This window comes from Hyperoodon ampullatus, assembly GCF_949752795.1.
Source record: "Hyperoodon ampullatus genome assembly, chromosome: 6".
In the NCBI taxonomy this organism is placed as follows: domain Eukaryota; kingdom Metazoa; phylum Chordata; class Mammalia; order Artiodactyla; family Ziphiidae; genus Hyperoodon; species Hyperoodon ampullatus.
Window position 1 is genome coordinate 79,920,965 of NC_136919.1, and position 24,611 is coordinate 79,945,575.

The 24,611-nt window shown below is 41.3% G+C and overlaps 1 protein-coding gene across 1 annotated transcript in view; it reads left to right on the plus strand.

The window, feature by feature from the left end:
• Positions 1–1,809: 1,809 nt before the first annotated feature.
• The window catches only part of GDA (guanine deaminase), a 130,852-nt gene continuing 108,050 nt past the window's right edge, over positions 1,810–24,611 (plus strand). The window contains exon 1 of the mRNA XM_079706621.1: positions 1,810–2,003. Coding sequence (XP_079562747.1) covers positions 1,881–2,003 — 123 coding nt within the window. The 5' untranslated portion in view covers positions 1,810–1,880. The remainder of the gene's footprint in view (positions 2,004–24,611) is intronic.

A 24,611-nucleotide genomic window follows, 5' to 3' on the forward strand; every position in this document is an offset into this window, starting at 1 on the left:
GCAAGCAGGGAGTGTGGTCTGCATAATCAGAAGTAAGCGACAGGGAGAAAGGGCTGATGTCTCCCAGAGGCAAGTGCAAAGCTCTCAGTTTCCTAATCTCAGGGCTTCCTAATCTGAGTTCTTGGCAGGTGATCAACCAGCTTGGTGTGCCTGGGACTGAGGAGTTTCCTGCATTGTGAGACTTCCAGTGTTACAGCAAGGAAAGTCCCCATGAGTTGGTCACCCTACACCTTGTTAAGGGGGAGGTGAAGGAACTGAGAAGGGAATGAATCATTTATATAAGCTACCCTTGTGTCATAAAAGCAGCAATTCAGAGAAAGCTTGCTCATGCACGGCAATGTGAAACCCTTATCCTTTACGTAGGAGCCAAAATAGATATTTATCTCAGGTTACTGCTCTGCTCCCAGAAAAACCATTCATTCATTCATTCATTCAATATGTATGAAACACCAGGCCCTGTTCTAGGTATAAGACTCCTGTTCTTGTGGTGCTTCTATTACTCTGTGTGTGTGTATACTGGGGGAAGGGAAGCAGAAGTAAATGAAAAAGCATAAAATAAATGAGAATGGATATGATGAATGCAATAGCAGAAACAAAATAGTCTAATGCGATAGAAACTGCCAGGGATGGGGACGTGCTCTTAGCTTGCTGTTGGAGGGAGGTTACTCCGAAGAGCTGACACTTGAGGCAAACCAGTGATGAGAACAGCCAGTCACGTGAGTATCCACAGGAGGCGTTAGGGGCAGAAGGAGCAGCATGCGCAAAGGCCCTGAGTGGAAACCGGTTTTTCTTCCTGGAGGCACTTAGTAAAGTACTTTGTGCACGTACTTTAGGGAAGGAATGCTGGCCTAGAATCAATCTTAGCAACCACCCAGTCCCAGTTCCATTTTCACAAACAAGGATAAAGATGCTGAGGCCCACCTGCATTGACCATAGTCTCTTGATTCCTAACCCAGGACTCTTTCCACCAAGCCATGCCACACTGCCATTTCTAGCTACTTGGCTTGAGTACTTAATTTTCTCCCCCTGTACAACTGGAAGTAAATCAAAGAGATTCATTTATTTTAGGTATGAGAAAAACTGGAATTGGAGTTGTTTGTGGGTGGACACAAGGGCCAAAACATTGGCCTCAGGTGAAGAGAGGAACTTTGGGGTCGAGATTAGCCTCCACTGGTGGGGCCCCCATAATTCTGTAAGACATGCTTTCGGAACATCAGGTTAGGACAAATTCTGCAGCCCACAGAAAATGAAAATGAAACTGGTTGGTAAAGTAGGCAGCCCTAACAGACCTGTCACCGTGGCACTGAACTTGTGCCCGTTCAGACCTTGTGGTTACTACAGGTTGAAGAGGTCCAGGGTTTGGCCACAAATAGTCCTAAGAGTTTAAAGGGCAGAGAAAGCAGATAGATGCAACTCTGGGCGTGCCAACTAAAGGAAGGTGGAGGAAGTTGGGACCCGCCCGCAGCAAAAGCAAATTTAATGACCAGTTAAAGGTACAGGGATGGAATCCTGAATCCTCCAGCTCCTTCCTTCATCTCCCACCCCCTGGGTGGGTGACAACAATCAAGGCTTAAAAGAACCGCAGCGTGAACGGTGATTTTGGAAGCTCAAAGCGTTAACGTATCAAAAACTAAAGCAGGGGAGGAGAGACTGGAACCAACTCACGGGAGAAAAAATCCTATTGGCATCGAGGAGGCAGGGAGCCAGCCCCTGGGCGCGGTCTGCAGCGGGCAGGCGATCGCGCGGGGAAGCGGGGGCAGGACGAGGCCGGCGCTGGTGCCGGCTCGGCAGCTGCCCGCAGCCGCAGGGAGTCCTCGCCGTGCCTCCGCCCGGTGCGCCCTCCTTGGGCCGCGAACTCCGCAGTGCGCTCCACCGCTGACATGTGTGCTGCCCGGATGCCGCCCCTGGCGCACATCTTCCGAGGGACGTTCGTCCACTCCACCTGGACCTGCCCCATGGAGGTGCTGCGGGATCACCTCCTTGGTGTGAGCGACAGCGGCAAAGTAAGCGGGTGCGGGGTCTGGCGCACCCTGACGGGCGGGCGGACAGGTGGAAGGAAGCTCGCCGCGTGAGCCGCGGAGCCCGGAGTTAGCTTCGTGTGGAGCGGGCGCCGAGGCGCTGGAGTTGAACTTGAGCGTTTTGGCTTTGGGAGAACGCCGGGAGAGCCCTGGAACTGGGTTCGTGGGCTGGACTGGGAGTAAAGTGTTCCCAGGTGCTGGGGAGCCGTGGAGTACGCACACCCACGATTGGTTCGACAGCCGTGCAGGCTGTGGTGGCAGGGAGCGAGGCTGTGCCCTGCCAAATCTTAAGAGATCATTAATAAACTAGCACCGCGCTTCATTCATTTTTGTATCTCAGGATCCTGACACAGTGCCTGGCACCGCCTAGGCGCTCCGTAAATTTGATTGAATTTATTGTGAAAGAAATAACAGAAGGGTCATTTGACCAGTGTTGTTGAGCCCTTTCAGTGCATTGGAATAAGTAAAGAACTGAGTTAATTCACCTGATCATTCAGCAAACAATATATGAATGATTCAGACTAGACAACTTGTAATACTGGAAAGGATAGTCTGAGATAAATTACCCACCCAACCCCACCCCCCAGCTATTTGCATCAAAGCAAGCAGTTCCATTTTAAGGTTCAAAATGTCTTCTATGAGAGTATCTTTCACACTTACGTTTCCAAAATCAGGATTTCTGCAAACGACATAGGTAACTTGACTGTTCCATACACACCAGTGGTAACTCTATTGGCAGTGGCCTGGCCAGTTTCAGTGAAAGCCATTCCATTTTTAGGAGAAAAATTAAAGATAGAGATGGGTTATTTTTGAGCTTTTCCCCAGCTACCGGTTTAGTTAGCATAAGTACACATATTTGGAACTTGTCAGCTTGAAGATACTATTCCTGACTAAAGATGCTTCCGAGTCAGTGACAGTTTTGAATCGTGACTCTTACATTTGGGGATAACTAAACCCTGTTTTCTTTTGGTGCTTAAAAATCTATACTCCCTGTGTATATTCAGGGAGCCTGCTGTTGTGTTTCCAAGGTGATGAAACTCTCAGAGCTCTCCCAAATGGGGAGACTCAAGTAAACCCTGAGACTGATGAATTGTTGCCTTGGGTACTTGACCCTCAAGTTTCAGGGACGCCTTAGGCTTGGGACAAGTCCCAAGAAGCAAAGGAAGAGAGACTGCTAAACCAGGGAAAGATTAGAGGTATTTGCTTAATCACAAGGAATTGTTCAACAATTAGGTTTCTTTTTACAATTTAAATTTTCGTTTCCAAAATTTGAATTGGTAGGATAGCAGGTGAGAGAATTGACTAGGGGACTGGCTTTAACCAGTGGAGAGGAGGAAGAAAAGGAAGTAATTTATCTAAAAATTTACCTTTTCTGGGGGTTGTACAGAAGAAGAATAAAAGAGTGTCCTGAACATGAAATTAGTAGTTGAGTCAGGGAGTCTGTTCATAACTAAGGAGCATATTGAAGTTATAAATTTAGAAAAATGCCATTCCCCCACAAGATAAAAGTAACTAGGAATCAGATACAAAGGTGAGTTAATCAATTGGATTAGATTTACAGTATACAATGTCCTAATCAGTGAAATGGTAACTGTTTTATCGCTCTCCTCCTAAGTGCAAGGCAGTTGATTCCTGACTGTGTGTAAAGGGTGGACATGTCATATATATTTTAAGACTTGATTTCTTTCATTTTGAAAATGGGACTGCCTCACCTTTAGAGTTGCTGGGATAAATATATTATTAATTAAAAAATTTTCAAGGTTCTTACAGAAAATTATATTCCCATGAAGTAAATAAATATGCAGTTGATCTTTATATTTTTACTGAGCTCCCAAAGCTGTTCTCAAACCTTGGGATGAATCAGAAACATCTGGGGTGTTTGTTAAAATGCCAGTTCCTGGGTGTCATCTTCAGAGAATCTGAATCTGTAGGCCTGGAGTAGGTCCTAGGAAGTGGCATTCCAACAAAGGTCCCAGGAGATTCGGACACAGGTAGTGGATGGATTACATTTTGGGTAACCTCAGTATATAGGTTATGTGATGCAACCAGTTATGTGGGGTCTTGGGTGCTCAGTTCTCCGTTTCAAGCCCTGGGCTGGGGTAGCATCTCAGAGAGACAGGACATGATTTCCTCTGTCCTCTCTCTCCCTTCTAGACCTAATCTTTCATTTCATTTAGGCCCAGAGAATGGTAATGATGAACTGCTTTTAGTTCATTAATTAAAACTCATGCAAAATTAGGTTAATTAAAAAAAAATTCTCTAGTCAATATTTTAGTATTGGGCATTTTGAATTCAGAGTTATTTTTTCTACTCAAGTGGCGTGTAGCTTTTTGAAAGAAAAACTCCAGCATGTGTAATTCATTTTCAGATAGGTAATTAATTGTGAGACACTGTGTGCTCAAAAATGACTAAATTATCTGATTCTTCCAGCAGGGTCAGGTTGACTTTAAAGATAGGTAAAGATGTCTTGGGTCTTTTAAGCACACTTAGCTGAAAGCAACAGCAAGGAAGAGAATCGTTTTGGAAGTAGTGCCCTGGGGTCGCAGGAGCAAGTCCTGTGGAGACCTGAGTTCAAGTCAGGTCTCCACCACCTACATGTTCAAAGTCCATGGGTGAGACCTTAACCTCTCTGAGCCTCAGTTTCCTCACTTGTAGAATCAGATACTTTTGCTAAATATTAAATGAGATAATGTATGAAAATGCCTGTCACTTAGTGGATACGCAACACATACCATGTTCATTTTGCCCCCTTCCTTCCCTCTGTGCCTAGCAAATCCTTAACCTCTTGTTCACTGTAGCATTTTTGCATATTTCCACATGGTGGCACCCATGCAGGCCAACAGGTAGAGAAGGAAGCCATGGCCTGGGATGAAATATGTGGGAGGGGGGAGAGGTCACTGGACCTCTGGTGTGCAGCCTCACTGCTCATGCCATTGACCCTCTGGGACACAAAGATGCATCTAGGAAGAAAGATCTAAACAGCATTTGCTGCCAATTCGCTAGCACATCATTTTCAGTGTCTCTTTTAGTCTTCAGTGTGATTATTTCGTCTTAAAGTTGGGAAAGTTGAGACTTGAAAAATCATGCATCCAGAGATGGATTTTGAATTAACATGGCCAAAGCCCATATTCCCTCCCTCCCCCCCCCCCAATTGGGGTATAGTTGCTTTACAATGCTGTGTCATATTCTGCTGTGGTCAACGCAGAGGATGGAGCTGAGCTCCCTGTGCTATACAGCAGGTTCCCACTAGCTATCTACTTTACACATGGTAGTGTATATATGTCAATCCTAATTTCCCAATTCATCCCACCCCCTTCCCCACCAGTGTCCACACATCCATTTTCTACGTCTGCATCTCTGTTCCTGCCCTGCAAATTGGTTCACCTGTACCATTTTTCTAGAGTCCACATATATGCGTTAATATAAGATATTTGTTTTTCTCTTTCTGACTTACTTCACTCTGTATGACAGACTGTAGGTCCATCCACATCTCTACAAATGACCCAATTTTGTTCCTTTTTCAAAATGGCCATCATGAAAAAATCTACAAACAATAAACGCTGGAGAGGGTGTGGAGAAAAGGGAACCCTCTCACACTGTTGGTGGGAATGTAAATTGATACAGCTGCTATGGAGAAGAGTGTGGCGGTTCCTTAAAAAACTAAAAATAGAACTACCATACGACCCAGCAATCCCACTACTGAGCATATACCCTGAGAAAACCATAATTCAAAAAGACACATGCACCCCAATATTCATTGCAGCTCTATTTACAGTAGCTAGGACATGGAAGCCCATATTCTCTTTACTAGAGTAGCCCACCTCCCTGAGGCACAGTCCCTGACCTCAGTGAACTTGCACTTTTAGCAGGGGGGCTTAGAATTGTACCTGTAATAAAAGTGGATTGATTCCTGAACCAAAGACTGGGCTCATTGCTGGAGATACACTGATGAGTGAAATATGCAAACTCTGCCCTGCTCTTGTGAGGTTGATCATCTCATGATTAACAGAATCTGCTGTGACCTGACAGAAGTTGAACTAATCTGGGAGGTAGGGAAGAGCCTTCTAGGTAGAGGGAATAACCTGTGCAAAGGCCCTGGGGTAGGAAGGAATGAAAACATCAAGGTGATTAGAATCCAAAGTTCTAGGAGAGGATAACACAGTGTAAGTCTGGAGAGGTAGGCAGGGCATAGGGAGTTGGGGGAGGGATTGTGCCATGACCAAATTTTGCATTTTTTTTTAAAGATCATTTTAGCTTCAGGATATAAAGAATGCATTGGAGAGGAGTTAAGTGCAGGCAAGGAGATCAGATAGGATCCTGTTGCAGTAGTTTAGGTGAAATGGGATGAGGCTTAGAAGAGAGAGGCAGTGTAATGTATCAATTAAGAAATGAACTCTCAAGAGTACTTCTATCACTTATTACCTATGTGAATTTGAATAAGTTACTTAACAATTCTATTTCCAAGTTTCCTCATGTATCAAATGATTACTATAATCTACCTCACTGGGCTATTGAAAAGACTAAATGAATTAATAATTGTAAAGTGCATAGAATAATGCCTTGCAGCGTAGCACATGCCCAGTAAACATCAGCAGTTATTATCAGCAGTGGAGGTGGAAAGAGGTGGACAGAATTGGTAACTATTTAGGTCAAATTAATTGGATTTGATGATAGGATTAGAAAGATGTTTGTGAATGTATTAAATAGTATGGTGGGATACAAATTGGTTGGTGGTAGGAAAAACTTGATGAAGGAAGCCAAAATTGAACTGGACATTAAAGAACACATAGGACTTGAACATGCAGATGAGGGTTAAATAGCCCTGGTTAAGGGAAATAAGTCAATGTTCTGTAATTTCTAAAACTGCTAGGAGGAGCAAGAGTTGTGTTTCACCTGTGACTGCATCATCATCTTGCTTTACCAGGAGTTCTCATAGTCTGAATCACAAATCTTAGTGGTTGTGTGTCATCTTTTCCTTCTGCTTGGGCAGGTGAAGACCCATCTTCCTATAAGCTCAAGACCTCAGAATATCTTATCATTTTGAAGAGGGAATTTGGGATAAGCTATCCCTTCTGAGGCTGCTGAATCAGGGCTTCACTTTCATCAGAAATGTGTTCATGCCCAAGGATCACATTATCATCCTGTAAATTCCCATTTTCTGGAAGGCAGATTGCTTTGTTCAAAATGCTCATGGCAGACCCTGTTGGTTACCCACTCACTAGCCATAACCACTTCTTTGTTATTAACACTTTCTGAGTTTGATAGCCTGCAATATGCTTGGCTCATGGATAGATCATGGTGTAAGCCAGTCATAGTAATCATAATCCTGTTTGCTGGATACTTATTTTTCCAGTTTCCTGGTAGCTAAGGGTGGCCAGTGATGACATTCCAGCATTCAGGAAGTCATCTCAGAGGCTTCTGGGAAATATTTTTTTCCCTAATAAATAGACACAGATGTGGGAAGAGAAGTCCTTCCTTTTTTGGATACTTTCATGCGAGGAGTGGAGCTGCTGCCACCACTGTGTGAGACTATGAGGAAAAAGTTAAGAGGTTTTCAGAGGCATCAATCTAGTCCCTCTTTGAACATTATTGAATACATACGTGAATTACATCATTGAGTAGTTAACGGTCCCTGGAGCTGCCTACTATGTTGACTTCTTTTGCGAGATAATGAAATGTCTTTATTATCTACCCTTCTGTCAATTGCAGCTCAAAGCACCTCTGACAATTATGCCACTTTTTCAAAGAATCATATTATTTTTCAAAGGACTGCTAGCTGCCTTCTCCTTTTTCCATTTCTATCTTCTCCTTATTTGCCAAAAGTGTCAGTGTCTTTCCAGGCACCCATATCAGTATTCAGGTCCCCCCAGTTATCCCCTGGGGTATCTTTGTGCACACCCCTTTCCAGTGTCATTGGCGCTGTCCAGCCTTCCATTGTCTCTTGCCTGAAGTATTACAGGAACCTCCTAACTGTTTTCTCTTCCCCCATTCTAATATCTCTTCCACATTACTGACAGTTACTTTCCTGGAGCATGGGTAGTGTCATGTACCTTCTCTTTTGTAACTACCTATGGCTCTCTATTGCCTCTAAGATCCAAATGCCCCAGGAAGATATTTTAGACACGACATTTGGCCCTAACCTGCTTTCCTAATACTTCCTCCTGTTCCATCCTTCTCTCTTGCGAATAGCAGTAGGATTACCATGAGGTATCCACAAGCTGAGGGATATCTATCCATGCCAATTTCTCACTGTTTCCCAGCACATCATATCTTTTTACACCTCCACTTCGTTGGTGCCAATCCCTCAGCCTGGAATAGTCCTCTTTTATATAATCCCTTTTCCATTCCATCTCTGTCAAAATGAAATCTTGCTTTTCCTCCAAGGCCCAGTTCTGATGTCCCCTTCTTCCCAAAAGCTTCTCTGGCGACCATCCCCCAGTTGAAATAAATTACCTTTTGTTTTTCCATAAAATTTGCATATATATTCAAACCAGTGTTTTCCTGGTGGTTAAGAGCATGGCTTCTGGAGTCAGATTATGTGGATTCAAATCCCAGCTCTGCCACTTACTTGGAAACATTTCCTAACATATTTGAGCCTTGGTACCCTCACTTATAAAATGTGGACAACAGCACCCTGAAGAAGAGGTAAGGCAGATGAGATAGTGTGTGTAAAGCACTTGGCATATAGTAATTGCTCAATAAATACTGACCATTGTTATTTTTCTCTCGCTAAAGTGATTATTTCACTTTTGCCTTTGATTATACTTAGGTTTATAGAATGTTCTCACTCACTGAACTGATTTAAAGTTCTTTGACAAATGGGAGGTGAACTGGAGAGAAGGTAACATTTATTAAGTCATAATTTGTGTCAGACACTCTGCCAGATTCTTTATACGTCAACAGTTCTGAGATGAGACCACATCATCATCATCATCATCATCTTCTTCTTCATTATCCCTACTCTACAAATGAGCAAATGGAGGGTCAGCTAGTTAGTTGACTTGACTGCAGTCACGGTGAGTAAGTGGCAAAACCAAGAACCACACCCAAGTCTGTCTAATTTCCAAGGTTCGTGCTCTTTCCAGGAGTTCCGGCTGCCTCCTGTCATGAGGAGGGCTGACACTCTATTGTCTTTAAGGCTCCTCAACATTGTCTTATTGTTTTAATACAAAGTAGGTGATCAGAAAAGTGTCTTGAAAGTGATGTGTAGTACAAAGACATTTGTGTGTGACGATTAAAAAAAAGACATTTCTAATTCCAGAGAGGTTTTTTTTTTTTTTTTTTTTAAAGCACTATTTGACTTATTCTTTGAGGCCTTGAAGCAACACTGCTGGGCATGACTGGAGTTTGCCGCCCTTCTGGTTGTGTAAAGTTGTTTTTTAATTCCTGGAATTTCTTGGCAGTCTGGTTGATTCAGCGCTGTGGCTGTGAGGCAGCATAGGTGTTGGTGTATCTGACACATGGCTGACTGTCCGGGAGCTTCTGACAGGTGCAGAGGCGGTGGGCAGGATCTCCTGCAGGCCTATGGCATGCCCATTCACTTAATGGGCATTGATCTGACTATTTAGGGATAAAGGCCAGGTGGACTTCCCTTACCTGCAAGAAGAGAATCCAATCGGTCATGTGTTTACAACCCCCTTTTTGTAGAAAAGATTTAAGGCAGCTCTAGAGGGCACAGGCTAGTGGTGATGCTTTTATACATTTAAGGGAGAAGAGTCAGTTGTTGGCATAAAACAAAGCTAGGAATTAGATTTAAAATGCATCGTGAAATGCCCTACACTCTTATTGGCCTCTAACTTTCCTAGGTGCCAGCCATTAAAAGGACATGTGTTACCTAGTTGGCAATATCAGTACTAAAAGCAGTTGCTCAAGAGGAACACCCCTGTTCTTGATGCTGAGTTCAGATAGGAATTTCTCCTAGATGGACACTGTCTCTTATAATTATGCTTAACAACTTTCCAGTGCAAGGTAGCATTTCATAGGATTGCCTCTCTTTTTTTTTTTTTTTTTGCGGAATGCGGGCCTCTTACTGTTGTGGCCTCTCCCATTGCGGAGCACAGGCTCCGGACGTGCAGGCTCAGTGGCCATGGCTTACAGGCCCAGCTGCTCCATGGCATGTGGGATCCTCCCGGACCGGGGCACGAACCCACGTCCCCTGCATCGGCAGGCGGACTCTCAACCACTGTGCCACCAGGGAAGCCCAGGATTGCCTTTCTTGAGCTGAAGATGTGAGGGGAAGAAGGGGGTCCATAAAACTATTCTGTAGGGCTGAAGTTGTGGGGAGGGGACAGTGGGAGGTGGTCCAGGTACCCAGGTCTTGGCCGATCTGAAATGTCCTAGAGATAGACTTCAGGATGTCAGAGGGGTGGCAGGACCCCATGTCTTCCAGGTACTCCTAAGAGTGGTCCTTTTGATGGGGTTATGATGAACACCGGGTGGGGGGGAGCCTCGTAGTTATTGGCATAAGCCTGGAGTGCAGTTTGTTTCGTGTTGCCAGTAAAATGCAGAACCACCTACCTTTACTGCTAATCCAGCTTTGTGGATGTGGAGGAGCCTCACAAGAGACTATTCAACAATTTCAAACCCGTTTACATCGGTTAGAAATCCATTTCCATGGTGGCCATGGCTGCCCTTTGTGACCACACGATGCTACACTTGGGTGCTAATCCCAGCCATCTGTCTGCCATTAATTACTATGCTGTTCTGTCCAGGCTGGAAAGGGCTTTCCTGTAGGTCAGCTCAGTGGCAACTCCACAACCCTGTGCTCTGTTTGTTCTAAAACAACTCATACAGACTGCTGTGGTCACACTGGTCTTAATATTTAGCTTCCCCTCTAGGAGAACAATGTGTTCTTCTTTCCTGGTGCATCCAAGGCACTAAGAAAACAAAATACAAGAGAAATTCTCAGTTGGTCCCTCAACTACAATGGTAGGTTTTAAAAATGAGTTCCATGGTATATTTAAATTATGATTTTAAAAGTTTGATCAATAAAGATATAAGTAGCACATTTGTTATATTAAGCAGATGTGCATTAAAATACTATAACATGAATAAAAAGGAAATAAATTTTGTGTGTAAGTCATCTTCTTACATTGCATTGGGTTTCTAGCCCATGACACTGGGTTATAAACTCGTAGACAGAAGGTACATGGATGGTGCTATTGCTCACGTTAACAACTACAATAATATTGAACATTTATTAGACACTTGCTAGATTCTGTACTCAGTGCTTTGCAAAGCATAATTCTCCTGACTACTTTATGAGGTGAAACTATTATCGATTCCTGATTAGGTTCTTTCCTTACCTGGTTATTGTTCACATCAATAAGGTGAAATTACTTTTTTAGCAGCAAACAGAAACATCATTCATTGGCCAAAGAATAGAGAAGGAGGAGCTCATGCTCTAAAATCACCTTCTCCCCATTACAGGCAAGGCGAAATTCCTATAGAAAAAGGTGAAGGAGGCTACGGGGCACGGGGATCTTTTATTATTCTGACTTGTGGAAGGGGGTGGTGATATTCCAGAATGCAGCTCACGCCTATTTTCAGCCCTTGTATGGTCCTTCAGTGTCTGGGTCAGAAGTGGGTTTAACCAGTATGGCGCAGGTGGGAAGAGATCTTATTACAATGAGATGGTAATGAGCTGTAGAGAGACCTTTGTCCCAATTTTTAATTCGGCTAGCTTATGCCAGTTTCTTGTGGTTAAGCCCTCTTGTTCTAATTATGTAAAAACAACTAGAAGATACAGTCAGTTTTTGGTTTTCTGCAAGTTTGCCTGGAGTAGAGAGTTTACCGGAAGTGGGGCACTTCTTTGCCTCCTTGCCTAAGACAGGTGCACTTGTGCTTTACAGAGACAGTTTAGGTACAGATGAAGGACCCTTGACTTGATCCCCTGGGTGACAAAACTTTTCCTTATTTTATTGACAAGGAAACTGAGTGTTAATCCTAACTCTGAAATAAACATCTGATTACTATACATTGGATGACTTCTCTGTGCTAAAGCCACTGTGTAGCTCTTTGTTTTCAGATACTCAAATGGCAAAGTTATAATAGCGTTCTGTACTTAAATTGTTAATACCAATTTAATCCCTAAGATTAAAGGTGAAGACAGATTCATCTCTTCTGATACATTTTTTAAGACTGAGCAATAGGGAATTTACTGGCAGTCCGGTGGTTAGCACTCTGCACTCTCACTGCCGAGGGCCCAGATTCATTCCCTGGTTGGGGATCTAAGATCCCACAGCCACAAGGCGTGGACAAAAAAAAAAAAAAAAAGATTGAGCAATAAATGTTGATCATCTCCCTCAAAATCTTACTTTGACATTATTTCCTACCTTCTAAAAAGCCTCACCCTTTTCCTTTATGAAAGCATTGTTTCATTGATGTTATTACACTAAATTATTGACTCTAAAGGATAAATTACATTAACTTTATTTTTTTTCTTTTTTAAAGTATCTCATATATTTTAAGCATCAAACAATATACTACATGCTGTGTTAGATATTTTATCTATTATCACATTAATACTCTACAATCATATGAGGTAGATTTTTTTTCTCTTATATTGGAGTAGAGTTGATTAACATTAACATTAACTTCTAATTGAGATCTGTTTTTCAAAATCTTTTGACTGTTGAAGTTGGTGCCTTTGCTTGTGAAATGGTGATTTGTTTTTCATGAATTAGTTATTCATGCACTGTTACCTGAAACCGTTTCATAATAAATACCCTTCATGCCTTCTTTTCTCATCATGGTTCTGCTCAGGTTGGCATCACCATGAGACCTGCTTCTATAGTCACAATGCTTTTGCTCTTCTCAGCCTGTTACTGGGTTTTAAAAAATTATTTTGACAGAATGAACTTTCCTCAGTAACCTCCACCTGAAAACCCAGCTGTGTTGACCTCAATTGATCAACCAGCTATTGATTCGTGAATTAAAAAAAACTTTGAAGGCTAAACAATTATAAGGTAATTCTAATTTAAAGTGAGTCCTTCTAGACTTACATATACTGATACAGGAATTTTAAGAACCCAAAGATTTCCCAATAGTTTAAATGGACAAAAAAGTGTATCGCATGACCATGCAACACTCTCCATTCACCCACACACTTATATACACACATATAAAACATATTTCTGGAAGGCAGTATTAAAATTAAAAACCTAAGTAACATTTAGTTTTGTAGAGTAGGAGTGGAGAGGTGGGGACGTGGAGAAGAATTTTCACGTTCCACTTTATAACTTTCTACATTATTAGTTTTTGTTTTATAATTTTCCATAAAATTCACCATTTTAAAGTGTACAGTTCAGTGTCATTTATCACATTCACAATGTTGTACAACCATCGCCACTAACTAGTTCCAGAATATGTTCATCACCCCCAAAGGGAAACCCATTAACCATGAAGCAGTCACTCCCTATTCCTCCCCTCCTTCCCCTGAGCAACCACTAATTTGCTTTCTGTTTCTATAAATTTGCCTATTCTGGATACTTTATATAGATGGATACATATAATGTGTAACCTTTGTGTCTGGCTTTTTTCACTTAATGTTTTCAGGGTTCACTCATGTTGTGGCATGTGTCAGAACTCCTTTCCTTTTTATGGCTGATTAATCATTGTATAGATATACAACATGGTGTTTATTCATTCATCAGTTGATGGACATTTGAATTGTTTCCACCTTTTGCCTTTTGTCAGCAGTGCTACTCTGAACATTCATGTGCAAGTTTTTAAAACCAATTTATTGTTTAAAGTTGTTTTATGGTTCCACATTGCTTAACTGTGGGATAATTCCTGGCCTAGCCTTACTAACTGATTGCCCCACCTTTCTTATTGTTTATGCCCTTGTGTCTTCGTTTATGCTCCTCCTTCACCTTCCTTCTGCTGGTTGAATGTACCTTAGAAACTAGTTTAAACATTACTTCCTCAATGAGGTCATTGCTGACATTGCTCCCTGCCTTCTGTTTGCACGCAGAGCTGAACCTGGCTTCTTTGTGCCTCCGTTTCTGCTTGGCACCTCTTTGTGGCTCTTTATTTTGTGAGTCTCTCCTATAACCCAACCTTGAAGGCAGGGGCCATGACTTGATCACTTTTGTATTCACGACTCCTAGCACATGGTAGGTAGGCACTCAGATGAATATTTGTTAGATAAACGGTGCTTAGATTTTTTTTACTGCAGGATAACTAGGTTGGAAAAGTTCACTTTAGGATCACCAAAATGTACAGCCAACTAAAAATATCTTCCAACTAATTGTTTGAATAAGAACTCTGGGTTTTTCTAATCTGGATGTTTGATACAATGTACTTGGCCACTGGGAGCTATAATTAGTTTCATGGCCTAGTGAGTAATTAAGAACCCTGGAAGGGTAGATTCTGAATGGAACTCTGAGACCTCATAAAGTTTTCAAATGCCTTTAACTTGGACTGTGTTAAGGATCTGGAATAATGTAGATTATTTAGGCCTGCTTACGTCCTTTGGTTTTATATTATGGTTTAAGTGTTCACTTCTTCATAAAATGGTAATTTACTTGAAATGTTGCTTGTAAATTGCCACTTACAATTTACAGTCCTGGAACATGGTAGACCCTCCAAACACAATAGCTCTTATTATCCATCTCCTGCCCCTCACAGTACTTGGTGCTTTAGCACAAAATCAGCATTCAATAAATGCTTCTGAGCAAAAGAATGAACCGAATGGGCTGCTATACTCTGAGAGTACACTATTCCTTTTGACCCTCAGATAGACCTGGCTGTGTAGGCAGGAAATAGTTATCAACATGCTGATCTGATTGTAGCCAATATCTGTGAAGGTGCAACAGAAGAAGTAACATTGTTAATGCCTTCCAAGAGTGGGACAGATTTTTTTCTTTGTGCTCTTTAACCTGGAAGTTGTTTCCCTCCTGCCATGTGGAGGGTGGTCTTATGTAAGCCCTAACTAGTTTTTGAAGTGCAAAACACAGGGAGAAGCTGTTCCAGCTCCCTGGGACATGAACCTTCAGCTCCAGCATGTGGACTCACTAGCCTGTGGAGTTAGTGCCCTTGGAGCTCGTAACAACTGATAATGGCTGATGAAGAGCAAAGACTTAAAGGGGTTCAGGATAAAATGGTGAGCAAAAGGAATGCAGATACTGCCTTATTTGTACTCATAGTCAATAATCAAATGAGCATGAATAAGTACATGATCTCTACAAAGGAAAAATGCAGAGTGCTATGGAGGTATGAAGCCAGAGGACCTGGCTTATTTTGAGGAGGTGTTTCAAGATGCATCCCTAGAGAAGTGACATTTGGTTGAGTCTGAAGTCTAAATGGAAGTTAACTAGGCAAAGGAAAGGAGGGGAAAGGCCATGCAAAGACCCAGTGGGGTGGAGGAATTAGGAACCTGTGATGGAGGAATGGGGGTGGAAATAGATGAAGCCAGAGAGATAAGCAGTAGCCATGGCAGTGTCTTTGTAGGCCTTTCCCTTTCTTTATTCCAAGGGCAATGGGAAGGCAATGAAGACTGTTAGAATGAAGAAGATAGATCAGATTTGCATTTTAAAAATATATAAACAGTCACACCTGTCAGAATGGCTATCATAAAAAACCCCAAAAATAACAAATGTTGGCAAGGATGTGGAGAAAAGGGAAACCTAGTACACTGTTGGTGGGAATGTAAATTGGTGCAGCCACTATGGAAAACAGTATGGAGGTTCCTCAAAAAACTAGAAATAGAACTACCAGCAATTCCACCCTTAGGTCTATATCCGAAGAAAACGAAAACAGTAATTCGAAAAAAGGCATGCACCCCAATGTTCATGGCATCATTATTTATAATAGCCAAGATATGGAAGCAACCTAAGTGTCCATCAACAGATAAATGGATAAAGAAGATATACATAAATGAAAACAAACAAACCTACATATATATATATATGAATTGCAGGGTGGAGAACAGACTAGAGCAGAGCAGGAGTGGTTGCTGTAGGAGATGTGTTGGAAGGAATTGCAGTGAACCACGAAAGAGAGGTAGGTGGTGGTAGACTTGGAGAGAAGTAGGTCCATCTGTGAGACAATAAGGATGCAAAAAACTCAATGGGATTGGGTGACAGGTTGGATATGGGGTGGGGACAAGCCTCCCCTAGATTTCAGGCTTATACAACTGGATGGATGTGGTGGACATCATTGAGTTAGGGAACAGAGAAAGAGGTCAGACCCTGAGGTCTGTTTTGGTCATGCTGAGTTGAGGTGCCCTTGAGATATCTGAGTAGGAGATAGTGGAGTAAGGATTGAGCACCAGAAGGTAATGTCATAGAAGGCAAAACTGGGGATACTTCAAGATGGAGGGAGTAGAGCAAATGTCACGTGTTACTGAGAAGTAGAGGAGGAATAATACTGGAAAAATGTCCAATGGATTTAGCAACATGAGATTATTGTTGAACTTACAAAGACTTATTTTGGTGGAGAGAGAGGGTGACAGTCATCTTGGTTTGGGTTTGAAATGGGTGAAAGATAGGGAAATACAGATAGTGATCATAGACAACTCTTCTGAGATAAGTGTGTAATATCTTTATTTATCATAAAGTGCCTCCAATAGTAATAAAATACAAATAAGTTATGTATGTTTTATTCCCCCAGTTAAGTTATTTGAGGGCTTTTCTACAAATGTTTTGTGCTTGTAAAAGTTACATAAGCACTAATATTGCCCATTTACAAATATTTGAGTGGACGCTAAAGCATTGGCAAACGTATATGTGCCAGAGTTTAGAATTAGTTACAGCCTTCTTAATAATCATTTTACTATTTTATCTCAGAAATGTAATTTAGCACCTCAGAGTCACTGGAAATCTTGATATTCAGTCAGTATTTTTGTTTCAAAGTGTGGGATGCTACTAGTGAAGCTATTTTCATTTTATTAAGACCAAACAGGGAAGGCATAATTTTTCTATACATTTAAGGTTGTTTTGAAATTAAAACAAACAAAAGCAGGTAAGACAATCGAAGCAGATGTTTCCTGTATTTTAAATGCGCTTTGATCCTGGGGAAGCATTTTTGGACTCCTCCCTTCTCTAAGGGAATTAAGAAAACCTCACCTCCTCCCTCTCTCCCGGGTGGATGACTGTGCAAGAAAGATTTAATCCAGCTGAAAAAAACCACATATAAATGACTCACATTAGGAAGGAAAACGGCAACCCTCATGTGTATGAATGGAGGCCTAAACAATCATTCTTTTTTTCCTTCTCTGTCCAGACAATCAAGTAGGAAGGAGGAAAACAAGACTTATGCTAGATTTATGACAATTGAAATTAGAATAAGGAAAACTATCCGTGTAATCTAGACAGGATTGGATTCTTCAAAAATGCCAAATCATTGGGTACGTAGAGTGAGAAGACAGTTAAGAGGAAAATATGTGGAAAAGCAATGATGTGACAATTATGATAATATAAATACACATCAGTTTACATTTTTTTCATGTCTTTGGGCCTCCCCATCTTTGTGTCTTTCCCTGAATGCCCTAACCCCTCACTCTTCCCTACTTATAACTTATCCATCACTTCCTCCAAAACACAACCTGATTTTTCTTGTCCTCACTGATTTCTCCTTTCTATGAGTTTTCACAGCTCAGTTCATAATGCCAATTTGGCTCTTAGAAACATGCCACTGTGCACTGTTCTCAGTTTCCTATCTGCACATAAATTTTATTTCCTCTTCCAGAAAATAAACTTTCAAAAGGCCAGAATTATTTCTTATACATTTATCTGAATCCTTAACAGTTTGATGGGCATATGATGTACATTTAAACAATATGTGTTGCCTTGAATCATTACCAGGTAAAATGCGTTACTGAACATGACAAAAGGTAGGCCAAGGAGTATATTTTATACAACTTCCAGCCAAATCTTGGCATTTTTCCTCCTAGCCTCTGTACCTAATGATTTGTTTGCCATGCACCCTGTACCAGGCCCTTGGTGAGCACAGGTGTGACTTTCTCAGATGAATTTGGAAGGTGTTTGTAATTTAGTGGAGGTGTATGTCTGAATCCCTAAAGCTGCATGGTGGTGTACTGGTCAGTATCACTTAACCAGCCATTGAGCCCATCTTGTCCTCCAGCGTCAGCACCTCAGTATCATTTCTTGTCCTTTTTGTATATGCAGTAACTCTCACGAAGAAGGTGAAAAGCAACCCACACTTAGCATATTTATAAAATGTTTCTATGTTCTTGAAAAATTGATGACCTCAGTGTTTGTAACAGTATTATTTACCATAGCCAAGATATGGAAGCAACCTAAGTGCCCATCAACAGATGAATGGATAAAGAGGATGTGGAAAAATATATACAGTGGACTATTACTTAGCTATAAAAAGAGTAAAATCTTGCCATTTGTGACAACTTGGATGGACCTGGAGGGTATTACGCCTAGTGAAGTAAGTCAAACAGAGAAAGACAAATACTGTATGTTTTCATTTATATGTGAAATCTAAAAAAGCAAAACAAAGAAATATAACAAAACAGAAACAGACTCACAGACATGAGAACAAGCTAGTAGCTGCCAGAAAAAGGGGAGTGGAGAGAGGGGGCTGAAATAGGTGAAGGGGATTAAGAGGTATAAGCTACCAGTTATAACATAAATAAGTCACAGGGATATGATCAATATGTTATAGTCAATATGTTACAGTAACTTTGGTGCATAATCTCTAAAAATATCGAATCACTACTTGTACACTGCAAACTAATATAATATTGCAAGTCATCTATACTTCAGTTATTTAAAAAATGAGCAAGTGAAGATGTACTGCTATCAAAGCAGTTTCCTTTTACTAGCATTGCTGCTGCTGTAGATTATTAATTTCTTGAGGGCAAGGATTTATGTCTTACTCCTATCACATTCTCCAGGCTGGGCACATCATCTGGTAGATAGAATGTGCTCAGCAAATATTTGACAAATGAATAAGTAAGCAAATGATTAATTTCTAAAAAAGATAAAAGATTGTATAGCATTTATTGTGTGCCAGGCACTAGTCTGAGTCTTTTACATATATTAACTCATTTAATCATTACAACAACTCTGTGAATTAAGTACCATTATATCTCCATTTTGCAGATGAGGAAACTGAGTCACCAACAGTTTGAGTGCCTTGTTCAAGGTCACATAGCTGGAAACTGATGGAGTTAGGGTTTAAATCTACATGGTCTGGTTCTAAAATCTGTACTTTTAGCAGCTCTGATTTGGGAGAAATTAAATGCTGTATGGTAATCAAATATTTGGGGATATATGAAAACCTTAGGATATAGTCACCAGTCTCTGTTATAAAATTTTTGTTTGCTTTTGGCTTACCAGAGAAAACTCATAAGGCATTTTGGCAGTTTGTCAGTAAACTTTCTAAAGCAATTATGTGTCCTTTCCAAGATCACTAATTTGCTAATTCTTACTCAGGTTTTCAGGGACGCTGTTATGTCGTTACAGGTCAGAGCTTTGGAACCAGGGGCGTAGGCACTGGCCTTGGGAGTGGGGAAAAGTAAACTAGTGTCAGTGCTTGGCTCTGGCATCCTCATACAGGAGAGGGATTTGCAAGGCCAGTAGCGGGGCTTGTTCTGAATTTCTTTTATTAGCTTCAAGAGTTGAGTTTGTTGAGCTAATAAGCAGGCAGTTCAGTGAAACTCACAATATGTTGGCTGTGTGAAACCTAATGTCAGGTCTGTCTAGAGCCACCACAAAGAAAAGAGAGACAAACAAGAGGGAGTATCAATCACATGGAATATTTCTGATTGGACTCAGATTTTATTTATTTTTTATTTTTATCTTTTTCACACACACACTGTATTTTATTTTTACAAGAGATAAATAACCTGGCACCAAGCATTGTAAATAGATGACCACAACAAAAACAACAATGATTGCAATTACCAAACACGGAACACACTCATACTATGTCATAATATTGACATTTAGTCCAGTAGTCCTCCACTGTAACAGCTCCTTTACTTTGCAGTGAAAATTGATTTGTATATTTTTTGCCTCTGAGTCCTTGTGGGATTTTTTTTTAATTCAAACAGAAAGTCACAAAAATTATAATCATCCTCATCAGTTCACTCAGTCCCATGTAATTAATTTTTTTTATCTTGATCTTTTGTTAGCACTTTTATGAATTCATCAGTTTTCCATTAGAGTTCTGAAAATGCTTATTCATTCAGTTCAGCAGTATAGTCAGTTACCAGAAACCTGTACTTGTCAGAGTCTTGTCCATGAATTCCTTGAAGATGAAACCCTTTTATAGGAACATATTTGCAAAAGCATCAGAGTACACCCAGAACTGTCTGTAAATGACAAAAGACTTAAAAATGACCACGGTTAAAGATTTGATGAAAGTTAATAATAATGCAATTGACAAGGAAAGATTTTATTTTATTTATTTTTAATAAATTAATTTTATTTATTTATTTTTGGCTGTGTTGGGTCTTCGTTGCTGCACACGGCATTTCTCTAGTGTGGCGAGCGGGGGCTATTCTTTGTTGTGGTGCGCGGGCTCCTCATTACGGTGGCTTCTCTGTTGTGGAGCACGGGCTCTAGGCACGCAGCCTCAGTAGTTGTGGCACACAGGCTCAGTAGTTGTGGCACACGGGCTCTAGAGCACAGGCTCAGTAGTTGTGGAGCAAGGTCCCAGTTGCTCCGTGGCATGTGGGATTTTCCTGGACCAGGGCTTGAACCCGTGTCCCCTGTATTGGCAGGCGGATTCTTAACCACTGCGCCACCAGGGAAGTCCCAAGATTTTATTTTTAAAATCTACTCTTTTGGACATAGAGCCGCAATTTGACAAACCTTGGCTGCTCTGCATGCATATTCTCTAGATGGCCACCATGATTTCCATACATGTTCATATCTACTTTTAAGTAGGCTCTGTAAATCAAACCTTGGACTAATTGTCCTGATGTAACTTACTTAAAGAGCTACTCCCAGTCGCAGGTACAAAGTCTTGGGAGTTCTGTTTGGCAGAAACAAATGGAACCAAAATTTTGCTTTTCTACTTTCATCCAACTCCCTATATGTAGTCAATCTGATTAAAACAAACAAACAAACAAATAAACACCCAAAAAACAAACCTGGCTACTGAGCTCACACTGGAATTGGAAATTGTGAAACATTTGGTTTTCCAGGGGCACTAGGAAGGTCTTTGTAATTAATGTGCTAGAAACAAAGAGGTTTTCAATTTCACCACATATGATAGAAAAAAATAGTAATTAAAAAAATGTATCTTCAGGCTTTCCTGGTGGCGCAGTGGTTGAGAGCCCGCCTGCCGATGCAGGGGACCACGGGTTTGTGCCCCAGTCCAGGAAGATCCCACATGCCGCGGAGCGGCTGGGCCCGTGAGCCATGGCCTCTGAGCCTGCGCATCCGGAGCCTGTGCTCTGCAACGGGAGAGGCCACAACAGTGAAAGGCCCACGTACCGCTAAAAAAAAAAAAAAAAAAAGTATCTTCAAGCTCTGAGAGCAGGTAAAGGTCCCCTGAACCTCCAGTAGGAGGTGCTCTTGCTAATTCATACAGCTGTGTCCCAATGACCAAATGGGATGAAGAGAGATGAACTGTAAATTAAACAAACACAATGACGCATAAAGTTTTTTTCCTCCTTCAAAATTAGGGAATATGACATCAAATAGCATTCTCTGGTTGCCATAAAAATACAGCAGGAAAGTTGGATTAGAACCACAGTTTTTACTAATGAATGCTGTGCTCGTGAAAACACATAATTGTCCCTGAGCTCTTGATGTGAACCAATTGCAGTAGCTTGGGTGAGGGGGCATTTGCACGTATTAATTTTAAAGATAGAATACTGGTTGGCAAAAATGACTCTCCTAGTACTATATTAAAGGATACAGCAAGAAGCAAGGAATATACATAAAGACTGAAAGCAAAATAAAGCTCATTGCTGTTTTCATTGAGTACAGATTTCTTAGAACTTAATAACTGGATTTCTGTGGAACTGTATTTAAAGGAAATTTTATAGATTAAATATTGTGAAAAAATGTATTAGGCCATAAGTTGGGATACCTGAACTAGAGAAGGGATTCTGCTACTCATAGGATTGTGTGATCATGGGCTAGTCTGGATCCTTTGTGTGTCTTTCTTCCTCATCTGTGATGTGGGTTTGGGGATACGGTCCTCCAGAAAGGATTTTTATTTTCTTCTGTTGGGAGCTTGGGACCGTTGGGGTCACCGGGCACTTTGAGCTTACTGCTTATTGTTCCTCTTTCACCCTAGAGCCTCTTTTTAGTCTCTCTCTCTCTCTCTTTTTTTTGTTAAACCTTGATACTTCCCCTGTGTCCTGCAAGCATTACCTAAAAAGTCTTATGCAGCATAGAGTTATTTGTACCTTTAGAGTATCTCACCCCTTATTTATGGAAGCAGAAATTGCTGATGTTATTGAATACTTACTCTATGCCAGGCATTCTTTAGAGCATTTTACTTGTGCCATCTCATTTAATGCCAACAACAACTTTATGAGGAAGGTAGTATTTTTATTCTCATTTTATGAGTGAGGAGACAGAGGTCTAGTGAGATTAAGTAATGATTTGCCAATGTTACACAGCTGATAAATGCTGGAACTGGGATTTTAAAAAATACACCAAAAAAAAAAATCCATGCACATGATAGGAAATTCCAAGTTTACAAAAGGATATATGTAGTGGCTAGCAGGTCCTGTTTCTGTTCCTGTCTCCTAGACATGACAGTGCCCCTCCCAAAAGACAACCACTATTACCAGTTTCTTATATATTTTTCTAGAGATAATGTACAACGTATAGAAGCCAATATATATATTGTACGTATTCAAATACTTATATATTTTTATATATTCATTTTTTTCCCACAAATGGTGGTCCACTAAATGTTTAATGCTTTGCTGTATACTTTAAGCCCTCCATATGTTCAGGTTCTGCATCTGGGGGTACAAAGGGTCAACTCTGGGACTTCAGCATTCCTGGAGTTTGGTACCCTCACAAGTCCTGGAACCAATACCCCGTGGATACTGAGGGATGACTCTTTGACATCCTTGCATAACAGTAAATAAAGATTTGCCTCATTTTCTCACTTTTCCACAATTTTCCATTGCAGTGATGGGCCAGAATTTATTTCAGCATTCCCTATTGATGAGTATGTAAATTATTTCATCTGTTTTGTTATTACAAACAGCGTGCTGCTGGGATGTGAACTCAGATAATCTGACTCCTGATCCCTACTTCTTTGCCAACCTTCTCATGTGCTTTCTGCTAAGGAGTTTCCTCTGTACTCTGAAAATGATGATGAGAAACATTTTAAAATAGGGGAGTGACATGTCACCAGTGCTCTGTTGTTGAAAGAGACCTCTGGTGGCTGCAGGTAGGAGAGTCTAGATAGAGAGGAGTTTGGAAGCAAGGGTATTCTTTTTTCAGTAATTAACACCACTTTCCCCTTCACCATGTGGACAATGTGATCTCATATTCTTCCATCTCCAGGGACCTCCATCCTCCTTCCACTCCAGCCACCAGCATGGCCTCATGTGGAATCTTCGCAGCTCTGACCACGACCTGTCCCTTGCCTCATTCCCAGCCCTCAATTTTCATGGGAGTGGGCCTTACCCTGTTCTCCTCTGTCTGGATTTGATAGAAAAATAGAAATAACAAAACTAGAAAGTAACATTTCTTGAATTCTTACTCCATCCCTGGCATTTCTCATTCATTACCTCTTATAATCTGAAGAATTATTAGTTTTATTTTAAAGGTGAGAAATTGAGCCTTAGGAAATTTAAGTAACTTGTCCAAGGATTTTCAGATAGTAAGAAGCAGAGCTTAGATGCAAACCCAGGTCTTCATGGTTCCTGAACCTGCACTCTCAGCCCTCAGATGATGCTATCTATGTTTTTTTCAGAGGGTTGGATGCCCTTAGCCCCCCTGTACTGGGTTAGGCTGAGGGTTAGAGTTAAGGCTGGAGCTAGGGTTCACCTTAGGATCGCCCCTCTATCTCTGATGCCCAGCCTGGATGTGGCCTGCCCCAGGCTGTTTGGGGATTGCTGGCTCCTGGGGGACATGGGGGCTGGCACGAAGCTCAGCCCTGCCCAGTTTCTCTACATTCATATTGTCAGTTTCATGTTTAAGGATAAGCCTTTATCGGCCACTCTCTCTATTTTGAAACTCCCTCCCTCTTTTTTCTTCTTGTTCTGATTCTTTTCTTTCAACCTTTCTATATTTGAGTTCCTTTGTGTGTCTACCACTTCGGTGCCAGAAATACCAAGGACCAAGAGCATCACTGTCTTTTGAGGAGGTTATACTTTAGTGGGGAGACAAATAGATGAACTCTAGATTATACTGCAGTGAGTTTAGTGCTTGTATCAATATTAGCTTCCTATGGTGTTACCACAGACTTGGTGGCTTATAACAACACACATTGATTCTCTTACATTTCTGGAGGTCCAAAGTCTGAAATCCATTCCCCTGAGCCAAAATCAAGGTGTCAGTAGGGCCCTGCTCCCTCGGCAAGTTCTAAGGGAGAATCTATTTCCTTGCATTTTCCAGTTTCTAGAGCTACATGTCTTGCATCCTTGATTCCTGGGCCTTCCCTCCATCTTCAAAACCAGGATCTCTCTCC